The sequence below is a fragment of the Coturnix japonica genome, chromosome 4, assembly GCF_054131305.1.
Source record: "Coturnix japonica strain WE chromosome 4, WE-NBRP24, whole genome shotgun sequence".
In the NCBI taxonomy this organism is placed as follows: Eukaryota; Metazoa; Chordata; class Aves; order Galliformes; family Phasianidae; genus Coturnix; species Coturnix japonica.
This window is the reverse complement of record NC_140666.1, coordinates 35,443,181-35,470,699: the sequence shown is the minus strand read 5'-3', so window position 1 is coordinate 35,470,699 and position 27,519 is coordinate 35,443,181. Positions and strand designations below refer to the sequence as shown.

At 42.4% G+C, this 27,519-nt stretch overlaps 1 protein-coding gene across 18 annotated transcripts in view; it reads right to left on the bottom strand.

Moving 5' to 3' along the window:
* GAB1 (GRB2 associated binding protein 1) overlaps positions 1-26,794 on the bottom strand; it is a 90,291-nt gene extending 63,497 nt beyond the window's left edge. For 17 of the 18 annotated variants that reach the window (XR_014945750.1, XR_014945751.1, XM_015861136.3 and 14 more), the window contains exon 1: positions 26,038-26,499. Coding sequence is in view for 16 of the 18 variants with exons in the window: in XM_015861136.3 (XP_015716622.2) it covers positions 26,038-26,109 (72 nt within the window). In the remaining 2 variants the exon portion in view is untranslated. Of the gene's footprint in view, positions 1-26,037 lie in introns of all 18 variants that reach the window. The other variant, XM_015861141.3, reaches the window with a different exon arrangement.
* Positions 26,795-27,519: the final 725 nt, after the last annotated feature.

Genomic DNA, 27,519 nt, shown 5'->3' with positions numbered 1-27,519 from the left:
TCAGCCATAGAAACTGATCACACTGTCCCAGATCTTCAGTAAACAAACAAACAAACAAATAAATAAATGTCATGGACTAAAGCTGATGATATTGAACTGAATGGCCTTTGATTCTAAGCCTGACTGAGACTCCAACGCAAAAAGGATACTTCAAGAGTCAAGTAATAAAAGTAATTTTAGAGGGTAAAAAATTCTCAGCAGTTATCTTGTTAGGAAGAAATAATCCTTTCTCAAGAAAGAAATCAAGATAATATGTTTCACATTAAATTCAATTTTCTTTTTCTTAGACTAAATGATAACAGTTGAACAATTCAAGTGAAGGAAATAGTCTCTGGGGGTTGTTCTCTGAAATTATTGAAGAACTAATTAAAGGAGTTACACTGACTGATTCAAAGCTGCCAAGGCTACTACTAGCAGAACTGGTGGGAGGAGAGCATTGTATTGCTTCCAGTTACAGCTTAGTCTTGTCAAAATGAAGAGTAGTTCAAAAAAGTCGGGGGGTGGGGGGGATGGGGGGGATGACACCAAGCAAGGTACAGAGTTAAGGGTCCTCTTCCTAATAAGAAGAGAATGCATTTCTTCTTACAATGCACAGTTAACCAGCACCTTTTAAAAGTTTTAAAAGTTTTTAAAATCACTCTCCCATTCAGTTGCAGGACAACAAGCATTTCAATATGTGGATTATCCAAAAAGGAGCTTAACAGGTTTGATCAAGTTACTTAAATGTGGTGAAATACAGAAAGTTCTCTGTCGAGTATGCATATGCAAAAACTTGCAAATAATTGCATTACATGCTGTCTTTCCTGCTTATCACATGCAAGGAATTTTCCTGAAATACCCCCTGAATGCAAGACTATTCTCGCTATCACTAGAAGGTGCAAAAGTAGCACAGGAATTCCTAAGAGGTCTTGCCCACACCTGCAAATTAGAGTATTTTGATCATAACTAGACAAAATTGGTCCATTATCAGACACCTGGCAGCCCAGCTTTAGCTCCAAGCACATCTTGTCATTCTAACACTGTTTGCATGAAGAAAACCCAGTTCGGAAATCAAACATTTTAAAGGAGAAAGCGTCAATTCCTGAGGAGAAAGCACCGATTCCTGTCACACAGCATTTTTAGTTTGTCTTCAGATCAAAAGATAACAAGAAGCAATGCTTCAGTAGGAGTCACGTTAATGTTTTCTTAATAGGAAATTATAATCTGAGAACTAAAAATAATTCACTCAAGAACTATGGATAAGAGCAGAACATAAACTACTTTTTATTCATGACAAATCCATACTGGGGAGGAGCAACGAGGCTGACATTTATGTGAAGTATACACATATTACTTGCAAAAAAGCTTGTGACACTCCCATAACTACTGAACTAGCAAAAACACACACACAAAGAGAAGCACACACACATAAAATGTTTAAAGCCACAAGAGAGCTCACTCAGTTTGATGTTGTCTGATTTACGAACTGAGAAGGTGAAATGCCTTGTTATCTCTCCAGATCCCTCTCCTCTTTGCCATTTAATACTCCACATTTCCTCTTTACTAAGCACTAAATCTGATTAAGTCACATCAAAGTAAGAGACTGGAAACTCCTCCACTTTTGCACAGATGTTCTCATTTAATATTGCTATCAGATCCTCACATTTGAGTGATAAAACCTGACTACAGTTCATAAAGACCTTCATGGAATTCCACTGCTCAGAACACACTTAGAAATACGTCTCCTACCTTTTAGCTGGAAAGTTAAATGCAACCAAAGTAGAATACATTTTTTCAAGCCAGATTGGAAGATGGCAGTAATAAATAAAAACTGGAAATATACAATTACTTACATAGATCATGCAATATCTCAGCAAATGAGTGCTTTCCCAAAGGTTCGTGGTTTAAAAAACAAAACAAAACACAAAAACAACCACCTTCTGCAAGGTTACAGCTATTTAACTTGTTGCATGGGTTTGATGGTGTAGCAAGAGAACAGTCCCTCTTTTAAAGTAAAATCCATACGATCACCCCTAAAAGAAGAAATACTGCAGCAGTTTTATTTACATTCAGCATAGGAATATCAACAGCTGGAATGTGACAGCAGCCAGATTTAATTTATTCACTTGGAAGAGTTCTTTCTAAACATGAAGTATCTTTCAGCAATCCATTATCACCCAAGGGTGGACAAAGGGTGAGATACAGGCAATTACAAGAACTTAGACTGTTTGCAAGCCCCTAACAGGATTTTTTCTCCACTTCATGAAGTTCTGAATGTCTTAAGGAGATCTTTATTTCTTAACTCCCCATGGAACGATTTCAGACATTCTCCCTTTTGTTATACACACACACAGAGTTCATACGGGATATGAAAATCTGCTCTGAAAGTTGACTGACATCCTTTGAAGGTGTGCAAGGATTGCGCACCTGCACTTCTATTACACAAAGATATTCTACTGACCCTAAACACCAAGGCAGCTGAACAAGACTTTCAACAACGAAACACAGTTTCTTAATGATTTACTGGAGGCAGACCATTGCTTACAAAACAGCGCCTATTTGTCTAACTAGAGAAAAAGTACAACTATGCCAGGGGACAGAAAGTGAAGCTAGTGAGAAGAAAGGAAACAGCCTGTGTGCGAGCAGGACTGTGCTACTCTCAAGAAGGAAAGACAAAAGGACCAAACGTACCTTCACTGGAGCTGCCCTTCTGCCTCGGACTGTCACTGCTCTGCTCACTACAGTGGTCCCCACACAAGCTACAGGCAGCTCAGCCTGGCTGACAGCCAGCTGGGTGACTTCAGCCGCTCCATATTATCACAGCAGCAGAAGCAGGGGACGGTGGGAGAAAATGGAGCACGCTGTAGGGTTTGCTCAGGCCTGCTGCTACCCGAGGGCAGCAGAGCTGGAAGCCCCCTACCTCACACAGCAATGCCCCAGGGCCTTACAGTGCCCATAGCCTGACTGGCCCCAGCCTCCTCGCCATTACCCACGTCAAGCTTCAGTGGCCACATTAAGGAGCAGCCTGAGCATGTGGCCAATTAGCAGGACCTATGCTTTCACCGTATATGGTAAGATGAAAGACGTGAATTTTAAAATGGCCTTGACAACTTCCAAAAGTGATAAAATGTACTAAATTCCTGCAATAAATTATCTTGCACATTCTGAACTATTTCCTGAAACATGAGCTGTTCAGTCAAAGACTTAAAGGTCAAATTTGCATTGATAGCTTCGCCAACAAGTTTTCAGAAAAGAAGGGGGGAGGAAGAAACAAAGAAAGATGCCACAATAAGAAATCACTACCTATATTCAAGACAAGAAGCCACCAGCAGTAAAAAAGCAGCCTGAAGAAGTGATTTACCTTTCTTGTTTTCACCAATATTCTCTTAGCTTAAGGCCTAATGATTATTTATTCCTTCTCCAGTGCTACTTGGAAAGCCCTCCTTCTTCAAAAAGAGGGAAGGGGCAATTTTTGACTATCCCACTTTTAACTCTTCCTCACGTTCCCATACAGATAACTGTTGTTTTGTATTATTTTTTCCTTTAAGAACACGAGTACTTCATTACATCAGGATTAATTTATTTTAAACAGTATATCCAAAATGGCTATTTGCTATTTTTAATTAATGCAATCTGCAACCAGATGTTTTTCCTCAGGAGTTCAGAACTAAGCACAAAGTTATTATGAGAACGATTTGTGAATAGCAGTATGCTTAAGTAAACTAACGCATGAAGAAGCCAAACATAAATTCTTACCTTTATCACTTGTCTGACTTCTAATGAGCCCACCTGGATTTTTTATGCTTCCTTTTAATGAAGGAGAAAGGAAGCACCTGTGTCTTCTAGAACCGTCACACTCCGATAAGAAAACTGAAGACCATAATTAGCCAGCCTCGTTCAGTTTGCAACTAATCAGGAATGCACAGCATTAAGAGGTCCCACATTCATCCAGCTGATTCTTTAGTGAGATCATATTCACATTAGCACTGATGTGCCGCCACACTCAGGGAAAAAAAGAGCACAGCTATGCGTATGCCTTATTTTCACAACCTGTACTGCCAATGAAGCCTTTTAAGAACAAAACACGTGAAAAAAGCAAACCCTTTCTCTTAATGCAGTCTAGCACTACAACTTGAAAAAAGAGCAGGAAATTCCCCAAGAGAATGTCTTTGGCCCAGCTGACAGTAACCGTAGGTCTGAGTGGCATATTTAAAAGCAATCTAGATGATTACATTATGCATCAAAACATGGTTAAGTGGTACAGTTCTGCAGCAACATTTAAAGAACATCTGACCTTCTTGAGAAGAAATAAGATTGAATTGCTAAAATACAAGTAAATAAAATAACCCAATAGATAAATGAGAATTTTTAGTAGTTTGTGGATTAGAGAGCTGCTCATACCAAGCAAAAGCTTTATGTAAACAAATGTTGAATTTAGTGACCTTGCCTTAGGCAAGTGGAAGAGATTGTAACATTACCCAGTTCTCCTATTCCTTTTTGGTGTTGTTTATTTGTTTTCTTAGGTTATTCTCACCACTCCCTTCTCACCAGGTGTAGGTTCACTTCTAAAGATCCCAGCAAACCACCTCAGGTGCAGCCTATTCTGCTGCAGAGAGAACAGCTACTCTCCAAGTTTCTGTACTCCCAGAACTCAAAAGAAATAAGAAAACCAAAAAGCTGCTGCCTAGATGAGACACATTCATCAAGCCAAGAGAGAAGGAACTCAGCAGAGAAAGAAGTTAGTTGGTATCTGTGCATTAGTAATTTTAACATGGTACAGCTTTTACTTTGAAGGCCTGGAGAAGCTTACTCAGTAATTCCATGAACACACACGTCAGCTTTGTTGAACCACCAGTAAGTCTAGAGTGGAATCTCACAGAGCTCCAGAACTCTATTTCTGTGGCTCCACTACTGCAACCATGGAGACAAGTGCAGAGTCTCAGGGTGGTCTGTAGAGGTACATCACACAGTAACACCACTGGCATGGCATTTTCAGCAAGGAGCACTCACCAATCCAGTCTACTTTTAGTGCTACTTTTGTTTGCTTGTTTTTAACTCCAAAGACCAGTGTTGATTCCTCTTACAAGCCATGGGACCACAGGTGACTCTTTCCCAAATGCTGCAGTTCAAAAAGACAGAATTTCACGTGCAGCCAGCAAGATGCAACAAAAAAGATACAGATGGAAAAACTAATTCAAGACTTTTCTCCCAATGGTTATCAAATAATTGGTCCTATATGCATATATATGCACATATGCTCTGTGTCACATCTGTGAAATAAAAAAGTAGTTTCCTATGGAAAAAAGATCATGGCCTACGAATCTCACATACATGGGAGTGGATGTCTCTTCTTCCTACGTAGAGAGGAAGAGACTACCAAAGAAGTGATTAAGTCAGCCGACATGCCAACAGGAAAGGTGTCACATTTCAGCACTGCAAGGAAAAAACAAACACACGAAACAAAAAAATAAATTCTGCTTCCATGCATTAGGTCTGAGTAAGAACATTCACTAATGAAGGCTTCTGAGTCGATATCTTCAACGGAAGAGAATTTCTTCCAAGTTACTGAGTATTCACTGTAAAGTCTTTGCATTTTATATCACAAGCCCACTAACAAAATTCCTTCCCAAACTCCACCCTTACCTCCATGCCAAAAAGTTCAAATTTGAAATTCTAGCCCCATCCTGGATTAACAATTCATGCTCTGTCACCAAGTCCTGTTTCGCAACCAGCCTTTAATGTAGTTGTAGCAAGAATGTCTATAAAACCTTCAGCTGCCAAGACCTGCTCTGATGCTACCATTGCACTGGCTCAGCCTCATTCACGGCTCCGTGCGGTCTGAAGGCAGAGATATAAGGAAGGACAGCTCTGCCAGAGGTTCAGCTATTTTTCTGCTACTGCTTCAGAGCTATGTATTGATTTAAATTGAATGTTCACAACATGTCCACGATCTGAAGTGGAATCAATACATTATTTGTCTCATTTCATTCTTCTCTCCTGAATTAAGGCAAGAATCAATCGCTTTCAACCATTCATCAGAGAACAGACTGACAGCATACTACTACTAAACGCTGTTAATCACAACTTTTGGGGTATGTGCTGTTGATAGGTAAGTAAAGAAACCTTCCAGAGCACAGTAGACAGTCTTAAAAAAAGGAAAAAAAAAAAAAAAAAAAGCCTTATTTTCTCCATTCTGTGAGTAAACATGTCCATACGTTCTTAAAACACTCCAAACTGCATTCCTGTAAGAGATTTTTTCACGGAGTGCCTGTCAATAGCAAAACCAATTTCCCCGATTTCCTAATGTGAGAAGTGAAAGTTGTAGACAATATGAAATTTCAAGACTAATAAACAGCGTTCACTTTTAGGGTTTCTAATTATTATTATTATTTTTTTAAAATCACAATAACACGAAACTCAAAGAAGAAACATTCTACACAGCAAAGCTATCTGGAAGCAAAGTTCTTAGGAAACAACATGACAAAGTGACAAAGGAAGTGTATTTATAGGTCTGCAAAAGGGAAAACAAAATCACTGAAGCAGCTGCATGACTCTTGCACAGCAGCAGACAAAAAAGTAAAAAAAATAAAAACGAGGAAAAGGCAGACATAAGGAAGCAGGCAGCTTAAAACAAATGTTTCAGAACTTATTATTGCCTCACGTTACCTTAGAAGAATTTCGTCCTTTAAAAGTGTGCTTTTTTCTATCCAATCCAGCTTTCCTAAGTGCCTTTTCCAGTTTTCATAATTAAACCCATTAAATAAATAATTATACGACTCTGACGCATGTTGCTATGGCAAGGATTGCGATAGCAAAGATTCAGGCTTTTATGACTTCACTACAAGGTCACATAAAAGACTGCGAAGAAGCCAAATGTGTGGTGAAAGAGGTTACTTCCATTAACATCCCCAGAAAAGAAAGCATGTGTCCATTCTCTTGAGAGAGATCTGAAGTACAGATGTTTCAATTCATACTCCAGTATGTACAACAACTCATAGGAGAGAGTGAATATGACTAGCTCATCCTTCTGGTTATATCTGAAAGGTATCTAAGCACAACTCCCGAAGAGGACAAAAAGCCCCAGGGCCACATACATTTATTTGCCCGCTAACCCCGCCAAACACTCTTTTGCCTTTCAAAGTATCCATAAAACACTATGAGACTATGATCTTTAAAGAGGGTGCATTCCTCATCATCTACCTTTCAAGTGGTGTTCGAGGCAGATAAACACCAAAGCCTCCCATCCCATAGGAACACAGGCTCCTTTCACACCGACCATTCCCAAGCAGCAAAACACCAGTCCACCCAGGGAGGCACACCCAAGTGGCTCCAGCCAGGGCCGCATGCTGTTGCATGCAGTATGAGCCAGGCTGTTCACTTAGGTGAGGATATCCAGAATAAAACTGGGCCTCGCAGAGGTCTTTGCTAGGGAGGGAGTGGCAGAGATCAGCCATCAGCCCTACACTGGATGGGGTTAGAGAGAGGAAGACAATCTGCTCCCAGATGGCCTACTTTTTCCTCAAGCAAAAACACCCAGAATGGTTAGAAGCCCCTGAACAGCACAGTCACCAAAGGCCACAACCTACTGTGAGAAAGAGCATCATTGACCTACCTGAGAGCTGCCTGTTAGCCAGCAACTATTCACAGCACAGCGCCGTGCTGCCAAACCAACAGGAGCTGCTGGGCTGTTGGGGTGACAAACACCACTGCCTCTCAGAGATGCACGACCTTGAGCTTGGAATCCAAAGCAGAACTAAGAAAGAGCAAGATGCCTCAAACCTGTTACTATTTTTACCTGTAAATCTTGTCCTAAAAATATTTGCGTGGGGAAGGAGGAAGAAAGGAAGATTTAGGGGGTGTCAGCTGAAAACTTCTAATCAAATACATACATGTATTTGAAGGCAAATAAACTGCTTTGATGCTGCTCCACAGTGAAGTCTCCAATTTAGCAGAGAGGATAAGGCAAACAGACTTTCACATTAAGAGAAGAGGTGGGAGATTGAAAATGAGGGATGAAGAAAGCACACTCGTACTGAACTTTCAAAACAAGTTATTCCAGTTTAACATTTTTCTTCCTGAACTGACGTAGCATAAATAAGAACCGATGAACTAATGAAATGCAAAGCTTATCCTGAAGCATGAAAGTATTATAATTATGCTGCTCTCTGCTAATTTTAGAAGATGGAGAAGAATGACTATACTATAATAAGTCAAATGTAAATATACGAGGCCATTCAATCACTCATGGTGCTTAGCCCACTACTGGATTCTTCTCTGCTGCTTCTTGATTTAAGACAGTGAGAGCAGCAAGGAATTCTTCCACTACCAGTTCATTTGCTGGGTTAAACAAATCTGTCCAACACCAGAGAAAAGATGACCAGTTACAACCTCCCTTACATTAGGATGGAATTACTGCCTGTAGCTTTCCCTACCTGAGCCATGCAGACTTTTCACAGCGCAATAAAGAAATGCTATGTCTGGCATCTTCACAGCGCTTCAAACACATCAATGGCTTCACTTTCTCATTTAGATCCTAGGCAAAAAGCCAGACTGATCACTACTGAAATCACAGCATTAATGCCAGTGAAGTCTGGAGACTGCCGTCCCTTACACAACACCCAAAACATTCAGACTGAGAAAAGAAATAAGGAAAAATGACTGGCTAGTTTCACACAGGGGAACTTCCCTCGTAGCCACCACTTCTCGATTAAAATCACTTCAGGTCATGGCCTTAGGAGCCAGTGTTCTACACACGCCTCCTTCCAGTAACACAGATTATGGCCACAGAGCTGCACTGAAGAACCGTAATAAAAAACACAACCTAGCTTTACATGAGTATATATGCTTATTATCTCTGCTTTAAGTTACCATGAAAACCTTCAGATAGTAAAGTCTAAGCAAACCACCACATGCGTATTAGGAACATCACCAACACAAAAGTCAGGAAACACTAAAATTATGAAGTTGCGTTTCCTTCCAATGTTTTGGAACAGCGAGGAGCGCAGAAAGTAAACAAGAATGTATAGCAGCAGTATTTTCAGTCTTACAAAGAATTGATACCATTTATGATTGCTTTCTTATGAAAATTAAAAGCTGGGTTTTTTTGTTGTTGTTTTGTTTGCTTGTTTTACTGCAATGTACAGCTTCAGTTTCTTAAAGAAACATGGGTATTAACGTTATAACATAAATAAAGGACCACAAAAAAACTTTAAGCATAAAGCAGAAAACAGTTTCATAACAGACAGATTCTATAGCAGAAGCAATAAAACCGACAAAAAACATTTTCACTGCAGAGCCTGGTTTAAAACCAGACTTACTTCATACTAACAACAAAGTATTTAGCAAAACTCCGATCAAGTTACAGCAGCTCTGAATCAGCAGCTTACTTGAAAAATTTTTTGCTAAATTTAGCTTAGCATTAACTCATTAGGTTTAGTCCTAGAGGAAAAAAAAAAGAAGTACACTGGAGCAGTTTTCCTTAGTATCACAAAGGCTACCCGAGTGACTACCACAGTCACTTTACGCTACAGGTTTTCAGTGAAAAAAGTTGGTCAGAACAGATAACACATGAAATGCCAAAAACATTTGTGCAATGGAAGTCTAAAAGCTCACCAGAAGCCCATGAAGGCAGCGTACTTGGGAAGTTAGGATACAAACCATCCACCAGTGCAAACATTTTCAGTTTATTTCACAACGAGCCTGACGTGCAGTGGTAGAGAATCTTCAGCTTCCGTTTACCTTCCCCTTAGGAACTCTGATCCCAGCACTGATCTTCCACCTTTGAGATGTTTTTGAGCAAGTAAGGATAATCAAGATATGCTTTGAATACATTTGATTTCCCACCATCTGCAAAAAAAGTGCTATCACCAGTATGATGAATGTCTCAAAAGCATATAGATTTCATATGCCATTAGTGTGTCATACCACAGGGGCATATTTTGTTAATGCTACGTAAGATATTACACTACTTCACTTAGCTTTGCAGACTTTTAACCACACTCACCTAACAAGACAGGCGAGTTTGGCTTATACAATACGTAAACAAGCCTTAGAGCAAACATGCAGTAGAACAAGTTGAAACATTGGTTACATTAGTTAAACCTCATTACACCTGAGTAGCCTCTTCATTTCCAGTTATTCCCATTAAGAACACTGTAGGGTTAGCAAGATCAGAAAATAACAAGTCATCATCTCCATCCCCCCATTCCAGGAATCTCTCGTGCAGAGATGCAGAGGTATAACTGCAAGAGTAAGCAATAACCCTGGATTGCTTCCAGGTGACTTGTACATCCACACGCAGACAGCAATTTTGTCCCCAAGCATCCACTTCTAGTCTCGGGAAAACTGAAACAGGCTGATCAGTTCTAATTCCAGCAGCAGCAATGTTCCATGTCTCCAATGACCTCAGTGCTTGCAGAACTCAAACCCAACTGCTCACCCAACTGCTTGCTCGTTCAGAGCAAGAGACTTGGACAATGTAACAGCATTTGAGATACGGAGATTCCCTTCACTGCAGAGCAAGTGGTGCAGTGTTCTAATAATTCACTTTAGGAACATTGTTGAGACCTTTGGAACCAGCACACTGTAGTGCCAGCAGCCACACTATCCTGCAAATGCATCTCCCATCCCCAAACTACCTCAGCTCAGCCTGACACAAGCTTACAGAAACGTATCCAGCAGAGTTTAGTCCGGAAGAGACAATTTTAATGCTGAAAGAAGCACTCAAATACTGACAAGTTTTTTAGCCCCTTCAGATGAAGGAATGCACAAGTCTTTTTTATTCTTTTTTTTTTTTTTTTTTTTTTTAATTAGAATAATGAGATCATCAAATGAAAGACAATTTGGCTTTATAATTAAAAAAATATTTCATTCTTTCAGGAGCCAGCTTTCATATTTGTGCTTGCTTTTATATCTCAAAGGAATTCAAATCATGTGCACTATTTGGGGCTTTACTGAAGGATGACCACAAAGAAACTTTGCAGCTGATACAGAAGACAGCAGCTTATCTTGGCAGCTCTCCTAACGGAGCGCAGATAATTCCCATGCTCTCCAGTTTGTATTCTGTCAATTGTTCCTATGCACAAATCCAAACCATTTCAGCTTCACAAATCTCTACAGAGCCAAATCCCCAGCTACAGAGGAATCTCTCACTCCACCCGGATTATACTGAACAAAAAAAGAGAAATTTCTTTTAAAGCCTGCCATGTGCTTTCCAAGCCCAGAGAGAGATGGGACTGTTTTTCAGTGTAAACTCCCCTGTTAGCACAGTTCTACCCCTCAGTTGTGTACAGTCTCAGAAAGATGGATAAAAAAAGCAGGGGAAGTGGTCAATTCAATTACTCTGCTTTATAACGAGTGTGTATCTATTTACAGGGTTTGCTAAAAAAAAAGTTACAAACACATTTATTGGCATTTTTAAACATAGCAAATAATAGCATGTTGAATGACACGCCCAGAGTAACAAGCATCCAAAGCTGAACCTAACCCTTCTAGATGTAGGAACATTTCATATAAATGTGAGAAGTATAACCCACAATTCATTTGGACACATAATAGAATAACCTAAATTAAGAACTGAATGAGAAAATAGCCAAGTTGTAATATTCAAAAAGGAGTTTAACCAGTTCACCCTAAATTTAAAAATGAAATATAAAGAAATTGCCGGAGCAGACAAATAAAATTATTAGACAAGTGTCTCTATAGCGAGATAGTGCAGTCACAAAAGGCTCTGAATGTAACTTTGAAAGAGCCTGAATTTCATGCATTTAAAAAGAAATTAGCCATGACATTTAAAGATACACACAGAGTTAGCAAAGCTGACAAAAAATGACAGAGACTACAGTTTGTGTCATCTGGAAAAAGCCCACATGCCTACCCAATGACAAACACCGACCATATCATCTAATTGTTCACAGGACAATTCCAATAGTCAAGAGACTTAATTACTGGGATTACTAAGACCCATGTTCTCCTAAAGTAATTGAGATAGAGAACTGCAAAGATGGCTTAAAAGAAAAGAGAAAATGCACTTCATTTGGTATTGAAACAATTGTAGCACTATACAGGAGATGATTCAGAGAAGAGCTTGCATTTAGGATCAAAGAGAATAAAGAAAACACCATTCATCTAAAACTTAAGTAAAACAAGCACGAGAAGCCATCTATGGACAGGTCAATGCCAAAAAGTAGTGCAGATAAATAAAAGCCAATAATGAAGATGCAGGTTTCCAAGGGAAAGAGAGACCAAAAGGAAAAGAGGAAAACAAACAACACTACAATCTTTTAGGAGAGACGCTAACCAGACTACCAGAATAGGAGAGTATAGCATCACAACGCTAGATAATATGAGCTCAAGCAAGGAGGTACCAACTGTTTCTAAAGCAAATAAAGATCAAAGGAAAATACATGTGCATATAAAGAACAAGCAGACCACTGACACATGCGAACAGCCTGGAAAAGGTCACCTGCAGATATCTGTAACAGTCAGAGCAAAGACTGACCCAGGAAGACACCAAAACTTCCCAAGCACAGAGATGTCCCAGCAGAGTTTTCTGGGAATGCTCTTGGCTCTGAATTTTGCTCTCGCCTTCCCTTTATAACCTTCAGGGCACACTGTGAGGCCTATTTATTTAACCAGGTTTCTGCCTGAAGGATATAGGGATGGGTGTGAAGATTTTCCAGCTAGGAAACCAGAGAGATCTTCTCTTGGTACTAATCACTAATTTATAAGTTACTTAATTGTGTTAATTATAATATACCTACAGCAAGAGGTTATGGTAAGCGATGAAAATACAAACTGCACATTATGTTTCAAATGTTTACTGATTTGGACACCCAGATAACTTTGTACCACACTTGGTGGAGGTTCAGTATGTTCTTGCTAATAAGTCCATTAAGTTATCTGATTTTTAATCCAGAACTGTAACAAACATGACGGACACATTCATTTGGTCCTTTTACATCAATATATGCCTAACAGAGCTAAGGTTCAAACAATGTATCTTGGTTCTCACGCACAACGATTAACAGAAAGTTTCTGAATTGTGTTATTCATACCTTAAAGGTTGTTGCTTCCACCTAATCTTCAAAACATACCCCCAGGCAAAGCTCTCTATTTATCCTTTGCGATCGAAAGGTACAATCCTGCAATCACATCTGCACCTCTTTCCACGAGGGAGTAAAAAGTTTTCTAAAGACAAACAGACTCTAACAACACCTAATGGACTCCTCCAGTCAGTCTTTTACACACCTACATAGCTGAAAGTTTAGGGATCTGCTAAAAATAACAATAATAATCGTTTTGGGACGCTGCGCTTCTTCATGGAAAGCCAAGATTAACACATTAAGTCAACAACGTCTATTTTGAAATAGTTTAATACTCTGAGGAGATGACTGCTCTCCCCAAATGATGCAGACATACGTCTGCCGTTGTCTGGGCCAATTCAGAGAATTGTTATTCACTGCTTGGTTGATTTCAAAATCACACTACCCCTTCAGTAGGTTGCAGAGACTATGACATCGCATCTATGATAATTTATTGCACAATTATGGTGGCTACATCTTTGGATTTTATTTCGTGGGAAAGTATGTTTCTACTAAAGTCTCAACCATTTTCTTGGCTTACTCCTGCCCTCAGAGTTACAAGTTTTGGTATAGATCTTCACATCACTTTTTTCCTAACACCATGAAGGAATTTTATAGCAACCTAAGTCTGTGTATTTCAATTGCCTAGAGAAATATTTGCATTTTAAATTGAGACTTACTGGAATCCACAAGCACCACTTTAACTATTTGCTAACAAAAAAATAAAATAATAAAATAAAATGAAATCATATAATCCTCCAACCGATTTTACTTCAACAATACTTGTGTCTGCAAGAAAAACAACAAGGATACTTTCAGAAGGCAAAACCATCATCTCCTTAAATGAGTGGCAAGAGCGAATACTGAAACCCGTGGCACGATTATGATTTAAGAGCTTCAGGTTCAAATGAAAAGATTTAGACACCAACGTGATGTTTGATGACTAAAACTGACCAAATGTTACCATGGGACATCACAAGACACAGTAATGCAAAAGACTGAAAAACTGGGTTTCATTAGTCTTTATCTTCATTCCAACAAGAAATACTTCATATTGCAAAGTTAAATTAAAAGGCAATCATGAACAGGTCTTGTAATACTATAATTACAGGACCCAACCCTTACATTTTTGCTTCTGATTCAGCAAAAATTTCACCACGCAGCACATAAGACACAAGTATTTTCTACAGTGTTCAGCATAGCATTTATTTGTATCTGTAGAACCCAGTTACAAGGACTCCAAAATTCATGTAACAGAGGATAACATCAGAATGCAAACTTGTTTCCATCTTCAGTTACAACATGGTATAATATTTTTAAGAATTAGGTCGCAATTACTTTTAGACTAGCATTATAAACAGAATACTGTCTTCAGTCACACTTCCTTTTCTTCTCAGCTCCCAGACATTATTTGTTACCTTTTGTAGCCCAAATACGATCATGGAAAGAAATCTAAATTATTTCATTACACACAAGGAAATAGCCTAAGTAGAAGATGAGGACAGAAAGGGCATTCAACTCTTTCACAATCTCTAAAATGAGCTACCAGTTCCAAAATCTCTCAATCTTCTCTTTGTGAGGATCTCTGTCCTTGCCTTTACCAACTACAAGAGAACAAAAGGTGCATGGAAAGTCTTGTACTCCTATGCACACATAACCTGTCAGAGTAAAGGGGGACAGGAGGGCATTTCCATAGCATCTAACACCAGTGGATTTTTTTTTTCTGCTTCAGCTGTCTTTTCTGAGATTGGTATTAAACTAAGTTGGAATAACATTCTGTTGCTTTGACTGGCAAAGCCTGTTTGGTTTTTTATTTATTTATTTATTTATTAAGGCATGTGCTTCCCATGCTACATGAAACACAGCTAAAAAAATCAAGGTAGGTTGTAACTGTCAAAAAGAAGGTACCCTATTACAAGAAAAGAAGTATTAAAAAGTCAGTGTAACATTCCGAGTGGTCTTACCTCGTCTTGACTATCCTTAATACATTTGACTCATTCTCAGCTTCTTCCCATTACAGTGGGGGAATCAGACAAGGAAGTGATGATGCAGGGATGGATAGGAAGGTACCAACATAAGGCTGCCAGAACACCAAGTGGATCTTTCTTCTGCTATCTCAGGTGGGCTTAAAACAGTAAACTAACGGTTCCATGTGCAGCTGCAGTGTAGGGAGCTGCACCATTCAGCAAACTATATTGTGAGCTGGTCTATGAAGACTCAAGATACCTTCCTCTTAAAGTACAGCCCAGAAAAGAGAAAAAGGGAATAAATGAGAAAAAACAGGGCTGAGAGGCCCCAAGGATGTCAGCTTTATCCTCCATGTATCACTCTGGACTCACATTTGATTTAAAAATTAAAATAAAATGAAGGCTTTTACAGATTAAAATGAATAGGAATAACAGTAAAAGCCAAGTTGGTGTGCTTAACAGCCTTACAGATACGAGCTAAGATGTCTAGCAGGTGGAGAGAGGAAGTCCATGTGTCTCACAGTGCTCTGTGCCACCTTCTTGCCCTACCACGAGAGCATTCAGAAAGGAGAAAGGCCCCAGCATTCGATAAGGCAGTACCTATCCAGTGACTGGTCACATGGCAGGCACCAAGCACCTCAGCAGCATACATACATGCAAGCTTTAAGGACAGAGAGATAACAGAGCAGCAGAGAGATATGAGGCAGCTTTCCCCCTGGGTAGCTACATTTATTAAATTCAGAACCATGTTACTGCTTATACTCTGTTTTAATTGTCTGCTACCATACTTGCCCAAACCAACCTACCAAGGGACATCAGTTTACAAGACTGGATACACTGTATCCACGCATTTCCATTTCTGTCACCAGCTGATGTCTTTGTTTTTCCTATCTGTACGCAAGGCAATTAGCTTCCCAAGCACACTGACAGAGGGATATTTCCCCCCCCCCCTCCTCCCCACAAATACAATTTCAACTTCAGGAAAGGTGCCAGTAGCAAAATGTTTGTTTACTGCAGGCAGGAAGAGCTACCTATGATTCAGACATTAGGAAGTGACAGGATGGACTGAATTATGCAATTTAAAAGTAGGAAAATAAACACCAAGTAATTACAACAAGAGGAAGGAGGAGGAAAGAGACAAGTTTTGGATCTTTTCTCTCACTTGTGCAGGGCTGAAGCAGCAAGGGGCCCCCATAGGGCTTCTTCACCTTTCAACCCTTATCCTGGAGCTGCTGGCCAGGGACTTTCCTCCTTAACTCTGAGTAAGAAACATCTGTCCAGCTCGGACACTCAGCTGGAAAGGACAGATCATGGTCTTCTTTTGTTTCCCTATTCCATTTAAGCAGTTGTAGCATTTACCTCTGAAATCTCAATCCTACCCTTTCCCTCTAATCAGTAGCCACCAGCGGCAAAGGATTCAAACCACCAGGAGGTTGATATTTTCTCCCCTCTAACACAACCTTATTACGAGTTCAGTAGTAGCTGGCACACTTGGCTTCATTTCACTGCCACGGAGCATTCTGAAGTACCAGAAGCCACCACTGAAGCAGTTTACCAGAAAAGGTCTCTGCCATCTCCTCAGCTCATACCGCGTTGCCCACAGTGAGGAAGCAACAAGTGCAACGAAGGGAAGAGAAGGCAGCCACCTGAAATGGGAATTAAGCATTGGAAAGTGGGGAAAAAGGTGACCAGTAAGAAAGCTTATTTTTCAGCCACCTAAAGGAGATAGGAACACGCTTCAGCCCTGTCTAACACCAGCTGAAGACCTGCAGGAAAACCTCTTCCCATCAACAGAGAGCAGAAGCTCCCTGATGGGAATGCTTCTGCCTTGCCAGCAGTCGTTGGAAGCAAGTGGGCACCTCATCTGTGTTGCTAATGACTTTGCACCTCCCCTTCATAATGCTTGCGACTGGCTCCCAACAGAACATGCTTAAGCAAAAACTCTAATTATGCAGACTGTTACTGCAATTTAGAAGCGGGTCCATTCCAATGCTAGAACAGCCAAGTAGAACATTGGGATCTGTCAGTTGTGGCTGTCCTACAAGAGAATGCCACCAAGAACACTAGCAAATTTAGGTAAAGTCCTGTCTCATTTATAGAATTATTTAAAGGCATTCCTGCTACTATTCATAAATCTGACAATAAACCGCCATTCTCCCCCTTTCAGATCTTGGAGCAGTAGAGATTCACAGATAAACTGAGCTGTCAGGTCAGGGAAACACATAAAGGACCATGAAAAGGCAATTAACTTAGCATTAGAAGTACACACCATAGCAGAAAACTCTGTAGTTACTTGTCCTGGCACAAAATTACCCTGGGATGAAACCAAGGTTAAGTTTCCCAATTTACACTAATGAGTCACTTGAATGCTACTCTTTAGTTCATATCTCTTTTCCTCCCAGCCCCCAAATCTCCCTGCTCCTTCCAAAAACTCCAGAAAGGAAAAACAAACAAACCAACCAGGTGTCATCTCAGTAATAACCAACTCTTGAATCTGTGCAAGCGTTCTACCTGCTGACAGACCTTTAACAGTAAAACAGTAGTTGAAGTTACTTGTCACACAGCTGACAGGCTTACTACATATTTCACTTCAATTGTTCACAAAGACACCTACTAGATAGACGACAACTCAGAAGGTGATGTTACCTGAGCCTTGAGCTTTAAGGATGGTATTTTACATTGGGCAACAAACAAATCATTAGACTACAAAACTTATATATGCAGCATAACACAAACTTTCAGTATCAATCATGTAGACCTGTACGTAACAAGACATCGGTATATGCAAGAACCAGGAGGACACTGTTACACTTCTTCCTTTAAAGTCATCACCAGTAACAACAGAAAATGACTTGGTAAATACAAAGCTTACCTAATGTCATCACAAGAACATTTCTACTTATAATATGCAATTAAAAGAACGATTTCTTTAATGAAAAGCACCACGCATAAAAACAACTGTGGCATTCTACAAGGCAAGTATTCAAAAGGGGTACCACTGTATTAGTTTGTGGCTTAAATCTCAAATGAAGTTCATATAAATCCTTACTTCTTAGGAAGGTAGAACTGCCAGTCTGGGTTGTGCTCATTGACTGTCTCTGACGCTTGCAGCACATCAGCTGAGCTAGGAATAGACTGGATCATAGGTGGATCAATGGAACCGGTTAGAACACAACATTTTGGAAACCTCTTTTCGTCACGCCCAAAATCTCCACGTGCTCATTCCTACAGCTGAGAAACGCTTTTGATCCAAGTCCCTTGGAATCTGCCGCATTCCTCACATGGCAGAACTCCACTGCCCAATCTGTTCTGGGCAAAGCAAGCCTCTTCAGACCCAGACTGCACTGAACATCCTCCCCTCTACCTCTCGTCTCCTTTTTTCTTTTTGCTACATAAGGACAAAACTCCAACTAATTTCCTAAAACAATGTAGTATTTCAATATCCTCTTCGCAGTTCCTCAACAGAAAGTACACAGTATCAATCTGTACAATATCCTGTCACAACTATCAACCCTCCCTGCACCATCCCCATAAAAACCAAGTCCAACGTTTCTACTACACTTAATCCTGCTAAAGAATATAAACATACGCACAAGAGAACTGCAAACAAAGCACGCATGAAGGATGAATGGGAACATTTCTCTAGCATGTTATATGCCTCAGAGTAGTTCTTCATGCAAAGATGACAAATCAACACTATTCTCACACTTGATTCATTTATACGTATATAAATACATGGAGAAAGGTATCATTCTACTTAAAATATTAGGATTAAAAATTTGTTTTTATTTGCTAACAAGTGCATATCTACCTTTTTAATAACTCCTCCCAACTCACTGTTATTTTTGCGTGTTGATCATATCACAGGTCTGTTTGAAGGCAGAGGAATTAACTGTGTTTGAATAGCTTCCTGTATCTTATTCCATACCCCAAATCTAATCCCATGAACTCCTCCTGTCAGCAATAAACACCTACACAAGGTTTATTTTGCTTTTGAATCCCAAGCCTGAGACAACACAGAAAAATAAACTGAAGTCTATCTATTTTGGTGTTGTTTTTCTTTTGAGGCCATGATACTGAAAAGCCCAAAAGCAGCCGTAACCCCAGTGGAGAGAAACGTGCTTGCCCGCACCACTGAAACGCATCGCATTCCTTTTGGGGTGGAGACAGACTTACCCTGAAGGAAGGCAGGCAGCAGATCTGCCATCACCCTGCCCCAAGGCTGGCTGTGCTGGAAAGTGGGTGGGGAAGCAGATTTAGTCTGTGACAGCCACTATCTCCACTGCCACAAAGGTTTTATCTGTTGTTGTTTTCACTTATAAAAGAGCAGAACAACCATCACGTGACCATCTAGCCTGCTTGAAAACTCTAGTGTCGAGAACAGGCAAAGAGAAAGAAAACTTTTCTCCTGCTAGGCAAGGTCATCCCTATACCCTACTGCCATTCCCACGCACCTCTACCTGCAGAAAGCCACATGGCCTCCTATGCAAACACCCTGATGCCAAGATTCCTAATTCAAGCCTGCCAGTTTTTGGCAGATGACAAAAACGAGCTCCTTTAGAAAAAGCAGAGCAGATAGTATGTTCTTTGAGAATTTCTGAGAAGCATAAAGCACAGCCCCCCCAGAATTAATCTTTTATAAAACGATTCTGCCAATAAAGTACTATATTAACAAAACCCTTTTAAGTTCTTGCTGTAGGACCTGAACACAGCTCAGTTAAGTGCTCAGTTAAGTTTAGGGCAATTGTCCTGGCTATGCCCCCTCCACAACGCTTGCCTACCCCCAGCCTCCTGGCTTCAGAGAGAGCCCTGCTGAAACACCAGCACAGCTCAACAACGGAGAGAACATCAGTGTGCTATCAGCTTTGTTGTAGCTACAGGTGCAGAGCACAGCACCACATGGGCAGCTCCGGGGAAGTGAACTTCATCCCAGTCAGAGCCAGAACACAGAGAATTACTTTGATTATGAAGAGGGAGTTTAGCGGTCAGTTCAGACCCTTTCATCTCAGTGAAAGTCATCATATGCGTATTTCCCTCGTGGATATCACTAAGACAGTCAAACTCTACAATGAAAGCTTATTACCCCAACCCTGAAGTAGCCTATTAAAGAACTGACAAAGAAGGAACTGCAAATAAACAGTACTTTTCTTTTGCTCTGGAGATGGCAGAATTTTTTCCTGCTCTCCAGCCCCCCCAAAAGAGAAACATAGTACTGCCTTAGAAACACTTGGTTTTCCATACGTGAATCTTAATTCACTCTAGAACGCCTAGAATAAAAGCAAATAGCACTGAACTAACAATATTCACCTGTACACAACATACCTGCCTTGACAAGATGATCCCTTTTAGTCCGATCTTTCTGTCTGCCTTGCTCAAGTAATTTGCATGACATAAGGTCTTTCCCTCCTAGTGAAACACTGCAATTAAATTGCAACAGATTAAATTGCTTCTATTGGCAATAAAATGATTAGTCACTGAAGCATGGAAAATTTTAAGGTCAGTTTAAAAAGTCTCGAGATGTTTGTCACTGCAATACTACAGACAAGTTAGGATGAAAAGTAAGGTGGTCTATCTTTGTTTCATCAGCTCTGTGTAAAAACAAAACTTGCATCCCATCAGCTGTACTTCTCTTCTTGAGTTAAGAAAATACTTCAGCCAATATAATCTGGTGAAGTCTACCTTTCAGACCAGATAAATCTAATAGCAAAGCTAAATAAACATTAAATATTGCAACAAGAGCCCCCTATAGTAAATGAAATTCCTCTTCCTTAAAACTACATCTTGAATCATTGATGCTCCTTCCACTTTTCAACCAAGACTCCATTCAACGCCAGAAGCCCAAACTGAACAAGAAACGGATTGTTCTAAAGATCTGCAAGATAACATTTGACTCTAAGCTACTGATCCAAAAGTCACATCAAAAAAAGGCAACTGAAAAAAACAAACAACAAAAACCAGCATCACATCCCAGAAGCATGTGAGCAACCACTCCAAGATTTTAAGATCTTTTTCAAAGGACACTGGAAACCATTTTCTAACATTCTCTTCTTTCTAAATAGGGGACAGTTCATTATCAAAAACAGAATGAAACCAAAGGGTTACAGCCCACCTGGACGGTGTCCTCAGCAACCAAAAATAACACTGCTGTACAAGCATCTGGGAGTTGTAAAGCACTTCCAGAGGGCTCCAAAATTGATGTTCATTTTGACAGTCAGGGCCTAGACCTTCGAGAGCTAAACTGGCCAATAAAAACATTCCTTTTTTCAAGGCACTCAATTCACATTTATTTTACATAGATGCTTTCCCTTACATTTGGACTTACAACTGACTAAAACGCAAGTTAAATCTGGAGTATTTCATGATTTCCTTTGACTTGAAAATGTGTGTTGCTTAAATTCAGCGTTCAACACTGCAAGATTGTATGCTTGTGCAGAATATCAGCTGCTATGCAGCATCACAAAAAGCTGGAAACAAAATTCACAGTGTATATCAATACGTATCAATATGGTACATTCTATGAAAATCAGAGTAACTTATCTTTCTTAGGACACGTGTAAATGATAAATAATTGCATATGGAGTTCCATGCTGCAAAAGTGAGGCTTTCACCCAAAGAGTAAGCTTGCAAAGGTCAGCATATCCCTAAAGTTATACCCAAGATTGTTTTAGCATCAGCACACACAACCTGCTTCTATTAGCAAAGCAAACGTTCCATTTACTTCTGCTTTCCAATTTGTGGTTTAGGGTTTACTAACTGATGTTTAAAAATATCAAATGTCACGATACTGCTCCCGCACAGCCCATAGAAGACGGGAAGGAACGGGCTTCCTTTCAGAACATAACGCTTCTACACTTACTCCTGCAAAATTACCAGCAACTCCTGGAGGAGCGAAGCGCAACCGAGTTCGGAATACTAAGTTGGCACATAATGTTACCTGGTTACAACCATCTGCCTTGAGTTCTTCCCACCCACTTTTTACAGGGACAGCACTCTGATGTCAAACCAGCTCATCTTGTTGTGTTGTTGCTTGTTTTTTTTTCTTCTCCCTGTTATTGTGTGTAAATTGACTGGCTCCTTAGATTTGCTCACTATACTGATGCAAGATCACAAGAGGTTTGAAAGCAAACAGGTGCCTTCCAGAAAAAGGGCTTCTGTCACGCACTTCAGCTTCTACCAGATTACAAGTGTTCTGCTGAATAAAACATTTCTTAACACCATTACATCTCTTAGCACATTTAAGTATTACTCAAGAGAGAGGAGCTACCCACATGATTAGTGCCAAAGAGTAACTGCCAAGGAAGACCAGAGCGAAAGACTCAGTTGTTCATACTGCCATACCTATACTGGCTTAAGGCTTTACAACATCAACAGCTACTTCAATAGCCTGCCCCTGTTTTGGTTGCTGTCTACAACTACGACCATTTGAATGAGAAGTAGAAGGACACGCAGCCTTGTCCGAAATACATCAGTACACCCTGATTATCCTGGGGAAATCACGTTTATTTCTCATTTTTAAACTCTTCATTATGAAATAATTTAAAATGGGATAAATAATGGGAGTCAAATAGCTAACAAGATTGTCAGTTACCAGCTAACCCAAAGAAGTGCTTTTTTCTCCCCCCGATATAGTCTGTGAGGTGGTTCTGATGAAGTTCTACCTTTTATTTCAGCCTAAGTAGATCGTGTTAGAATATCAAGCATTATTCTATTTGCACTTAGAAACACAAGACAGTGCAAAAAAAAAGTTCAGCTTCAGCACCACCACACTTTATTAAGTAAAAAAACAAGAAAACCACAGAAACACCTGCTCTTTACATCACCAGACTCTATAGATCAACTGTACAAATGAAGCACCAACACTAAAACCTCGATTTTAAGCATATCCAGTTATCCTGCTGAGCCCCCAGACACCACCCGAATGAATCCTAGGAAAGAATTTAGAAAACTTACTAGCACTCACTCCAGTTTTTCTCCCTAGCTTTACCAAGAGCAGCTGTGTTGAAGTATTTGGTGGCTTCCTAATGCAACAGCAGTAAAATATTCTCAGTGCCGCTGCCACAAAGAATGAGTTACTTAAACAGGCACACAGACAACAGACCTGCAATGTAACAGACGTGTGAAACCATGGTTTGCTAACAGTGACTGGGATAAAAATGGATTTCCAATTGATCTTTAAAAACAAGAGAACCAGAGCAGCGAAGTGGAAATTGGTAACAGTTGCTCAAGAAGTTCCCAAAACTGAAGGCGAAGTCAGGAAAGGAAACAATGCAGGACATAACAGAAGTCACCAAATGTAGCGCTCTGTATCCTTGTGAAGAAACAAGTTCTTTAGTGCAACTCACACAAACACTGCAAAGGCTGCAGAGACCTGTGCAGGATTTAGCCCCAGCTCCTTTCCCCTTCCTTTCTCCTAAAACCACATCTTGATCTCAGAGCTGCAGCTGACACCAGAAATTACTTTTATTTTCCCCCCAGATCTGCAGCTGAAAAGCAGCAGCCTGTTCCAGCACATGAACTGTTGTGCACACCAGCTCCAGGGAACCAACAACAGGTGCCAATGGATACTGGAAAGTTACTTCTGTACGCAGAACTCACGAATGGGACATTAAAATAGGACTCCTTTTAAGAGGGGGAAAGATATGCATGGCATTAAGTCACGCATCCGAGCAAATCTGATTTTTCCACCTGCAGGATAGTTTCCTTTCTTTTTTTAGCCTCCAAATGATTGTAAGCTTTAATACTGCATCCAACTATTTCAAACTAAAAATTGCAGTCCCTGCAAAACATATGTCTGTGCACTAGCTTCAAAGTGCTCCTTTCACCCTTCCTAAGAACTGGAGCCATATTTAACTGAAATTTCAGACTTTTTATCTTCCTTCACAGATGGTAACCTGGATTTGCCCCAACACTTGCATGCTAAAACTAATAGGGCGTGAAGTTACAATTTTCCATATATACATGTGAAAAGTATGCGTTGCAGAGAAACGGTTTCCTATTGAAATCACTTTCCCATCTTTTCTTCTGGTACAGCCTCTTGAACCATCACCAGGATAAAATATGGCTTTGAAAAATGCAGCTTTTCTGAGTCCCAGCACAAGCATAGAATTACAGAGAGCAGGAGCCAAAGCCTCAATCAGCACGCTCACTTAAAATTCACTCACGTTTGTCGACCTTTACTTTGCTTAAAGATGGCTGTTACTTTTATGCCTTTAAAGTGAACGTGAACCTTTAGCCCCACAGCTGATCAGGCACCACAGACAAGCAAGAGGAATTTCACTTCAAATCCTGCTTTCCCTCATACAGGAGAGTACAAGCAGAAATCAGCTGGCCACGATGTGCAACTTATGACCTTACGGCCTGCAGTGCATCCAGATGCTAAATCAAGCCCTGCTGATGTGAGCCTGGCATATGCTCACTCAACTCATACAGTGCATCCTCAAAAAGCACATCCCTTTTTCAGGTGAAAACAAATTATTTCTTTAGGACAGGTTGCTACTTGACAAAGAGTACTCAGTTCTTTCCCTCAAAGGTTCTGATGTTATTCTAATATGGAAGCAGAAAAACACCAGAAGGACAGTTAGATGGAAAAGAAGCTAACGTCTTTAGGAACTCACTTGTGTTGTCATTTTTTGACAGCAAATTCTTTCTTACACTTTCTTCCATAATTAATGAGACTGTACATGATTTGGGGCTCAAATTAACTCAAACTTGAGCAAAATGAAGTTTTCCCAACCACTACACAGTGGTACAGTGGCATCCTATGAGTATGAGTACACACACAGAGCAGCAGGCAAAAATGCAGCCCATGTCCAACCCACCAGGGAAGCTCAACCCTCCCATGTCCCATCAGGTCACGGTCTGCAGATCTGATCCCGCGTCCTCTGCATGAACAGGATTTCTGCCATTGGGAACTGGTGAATGGATTATTCCTCTGTTCTTGCAGAGTCCCATTTCACCAATTCCCTGGAATGTAAAAAAAACAAACAAAAAACACAAACCTCTACACAAAAGCAACAGCTCTTTTTTCAAGAAGCGATCGTTAATCACTAACAGATGAAAAACAGCGTGGTTACGCTCAGTTCCACACTACGAATCCTCAAATCAAGGCTTAGCTGTGTGAAAATACTGACAGTTGCAAAGGCCGCTTCTATTTCAATCCCATCCAACAGGACTGAGGAAAATAAAAATAACTAAAAAAAAGAGAGGGAGAGAGAGAGAAAGCCCCAGCATTTCGTTCCAATGACACAGATCCCGTGGAGCTGTGCCGGTGCCAATGGGAAAGGGGCAGGCGCGGAGGTTCCTGGCATCACCCGCACCTCCTACGTGACCCGCCAGCGGCCCGGCAGCACCCCGTGCCCCGGCCTCGCCGCTGCCCTGTCACCGAATGTGCCCTCTCAGCAGACACGCTCCATTTTCCAGCGAACTAAATGTCAGCTCCTCCGAAGCCGCCCCGCTAAAACATTTACTTCTGAGCGACAACGGGCAGATAGGAAAAGAAAAAGGCACACACACTTCGTGCAGCCTCCTCCCCCTTCGCTCCCCCCCCCCCTCCCTTCCCGATCTATAGAGCTCCGGTCCCAAGGGCAAAGGCTCCCGGCGGCGGGGAGGGCTCCGTGCAGGGCATCCCGGCGGCGGCACTCCCCGGCCGAGGGCGACCTTCCGCCGCCCCCCGCGCCGCCCCGGCCCCCCAGCAGCACCGGCGGCGGCCGGCGAGTGTTTACGTTTAAAATCCATCTACACGGAGCTCGGATCCACAGGGAAGAGGGGAAAAACTCCGCCCCCCTCCCGCTCCCGACTCTCTCGGAAAAGCGACCGAAGCGAGGCAGAAACACCCGAGGAAAAAAAGAAAAGATAAATAAAGAAGAAAGAAGAAAAAAGGAAAGCAGGGCCGGGAAAGCGGCGGGACGCCGGCGGGCGGAGGGCGCACCGTCCGGGCCCGGCGGGAGGCACCGCGACACGGAGGCCGGGCCGGGGGAACGGGAGAGCCGCGAGGGGAAGGGGGCACTCACGTAGCGCTTCAACTTCTTCTCCGGCGGTGACTTTCGGAGCCAGCCCGAGCAGACCACCTCCCCGCCGCTCATGGCTGGGCCGCCCGCCTCGTCCTCCTCCTTCTCCTCCTCCTCCTCCTCCGGCGGCGGTGGCCGGGCCGGGCCGAGGGAGCTCCGAGACGCGGTGGCAGCACCGCGCCCGCTCCGGCCTCCTGGGGCTGCGGGGCGAGGGAAGGGGCGGGAGGGAGGAGGGATGGGCGCGGGCTGTGTGTGTCTGTCTCTCGCGCACAACGAGCGGCCGGAGCGGAGAGCGAGCGGGGCCGGGGCGGGAGGCTCCCCCTTCCTCCTCCTCCTCCTCCCGCAGCCGCCGTCTCACACACACATCGGGAGAGCCGACACGGGCGGCCGCCGCCCCTCCGCCGCAACTCGAGCTCCGGCGTCCCGGGGCAGCCTCCGCCCGCCGCCCCGCCTCGCTGGCACCGCCCCACGCCGCGGGACCCTCCCGCCCCTCGCCCCGCTGCCTGGCGGGACGCTGCCTTCCTCCTCCCCCTGCGCCGGGAGAAGGAGGAGGGGGGGAACCGCGTCGTCGCTGCCTCCTTCGGCGGGGCGGGAGCGTCCGCCTCTCCCCCCTATTCCGCCGCGGGTCGGGTCTCCTTCCTCCCGGAGGGATCGGTCCCGGTCCTCGCGGCCCCCGCTCCCCAGCGGTGCCAGCACCTCCCCGCTCCGCCCGCGCCCAGCGCCGGCCCCGCGGGCGTCCCGAGCGGCGGCCACCCCGAAACTCGGCCGGAGCCTCTCGCACAACGGGGGCCGGGCGGGGCGGACACGCGCTTCCAGAGGCTGCTGGGAGCTGTAGTCGGATGCGCCGCTGGGAGGGAGCGGCCGCGGGGAATGCGGCGGCGCGGGGCGGGACGGGGGGAAAAAGACGGGGAAGAAGCGCAGCTCGGCTTTCCCGGCCCATCCGAGTCGCTTCTGGGTATGGTTTGGGCTGTGGGGGAGCGCGTCGGCTCCCGGCAGCGAAGGACGGCTGTGTGAGCGAGCGGCCATCTGAATAACAAAGCTGCGGCCGGAGCGGCTGTCAGCGCTGCGAAACGCCCCGCAACACGGCTCATTAGAGATGGGAAAAATAGGAGAAAGCTATAAAAAACTGCATTAGAAACACCTCGGCCAAAGTAAGCTCCTCTCTGCAAGTCTGGAGTTGCCTCGGCGGAAAAAAAAAAAGAGAAGAAAGAAAGAAAAGTAGAAGTTGGGCTGTGAGCGCCAGACGCTGCTGCCGATGTCGGCTCTGCGACCTGTGTGTGCGGCTGTGGGCACTGGGCTCCCCTTGGGCAGCGGGGGAAGTAAAAAGGCTGATGCGTTAAGGCAATCCCCAATGCCGTTCATTTAAAAGACTAAACTCATTCGAGTCCTTGCTAATAATGCTCTCCGCCAAAAATAACTAAAGAAATAAGTTTCTACAAACAAAAATACGGGTCTGCTGGTTTGTTTCGGTTTGTTTTCCCGTAT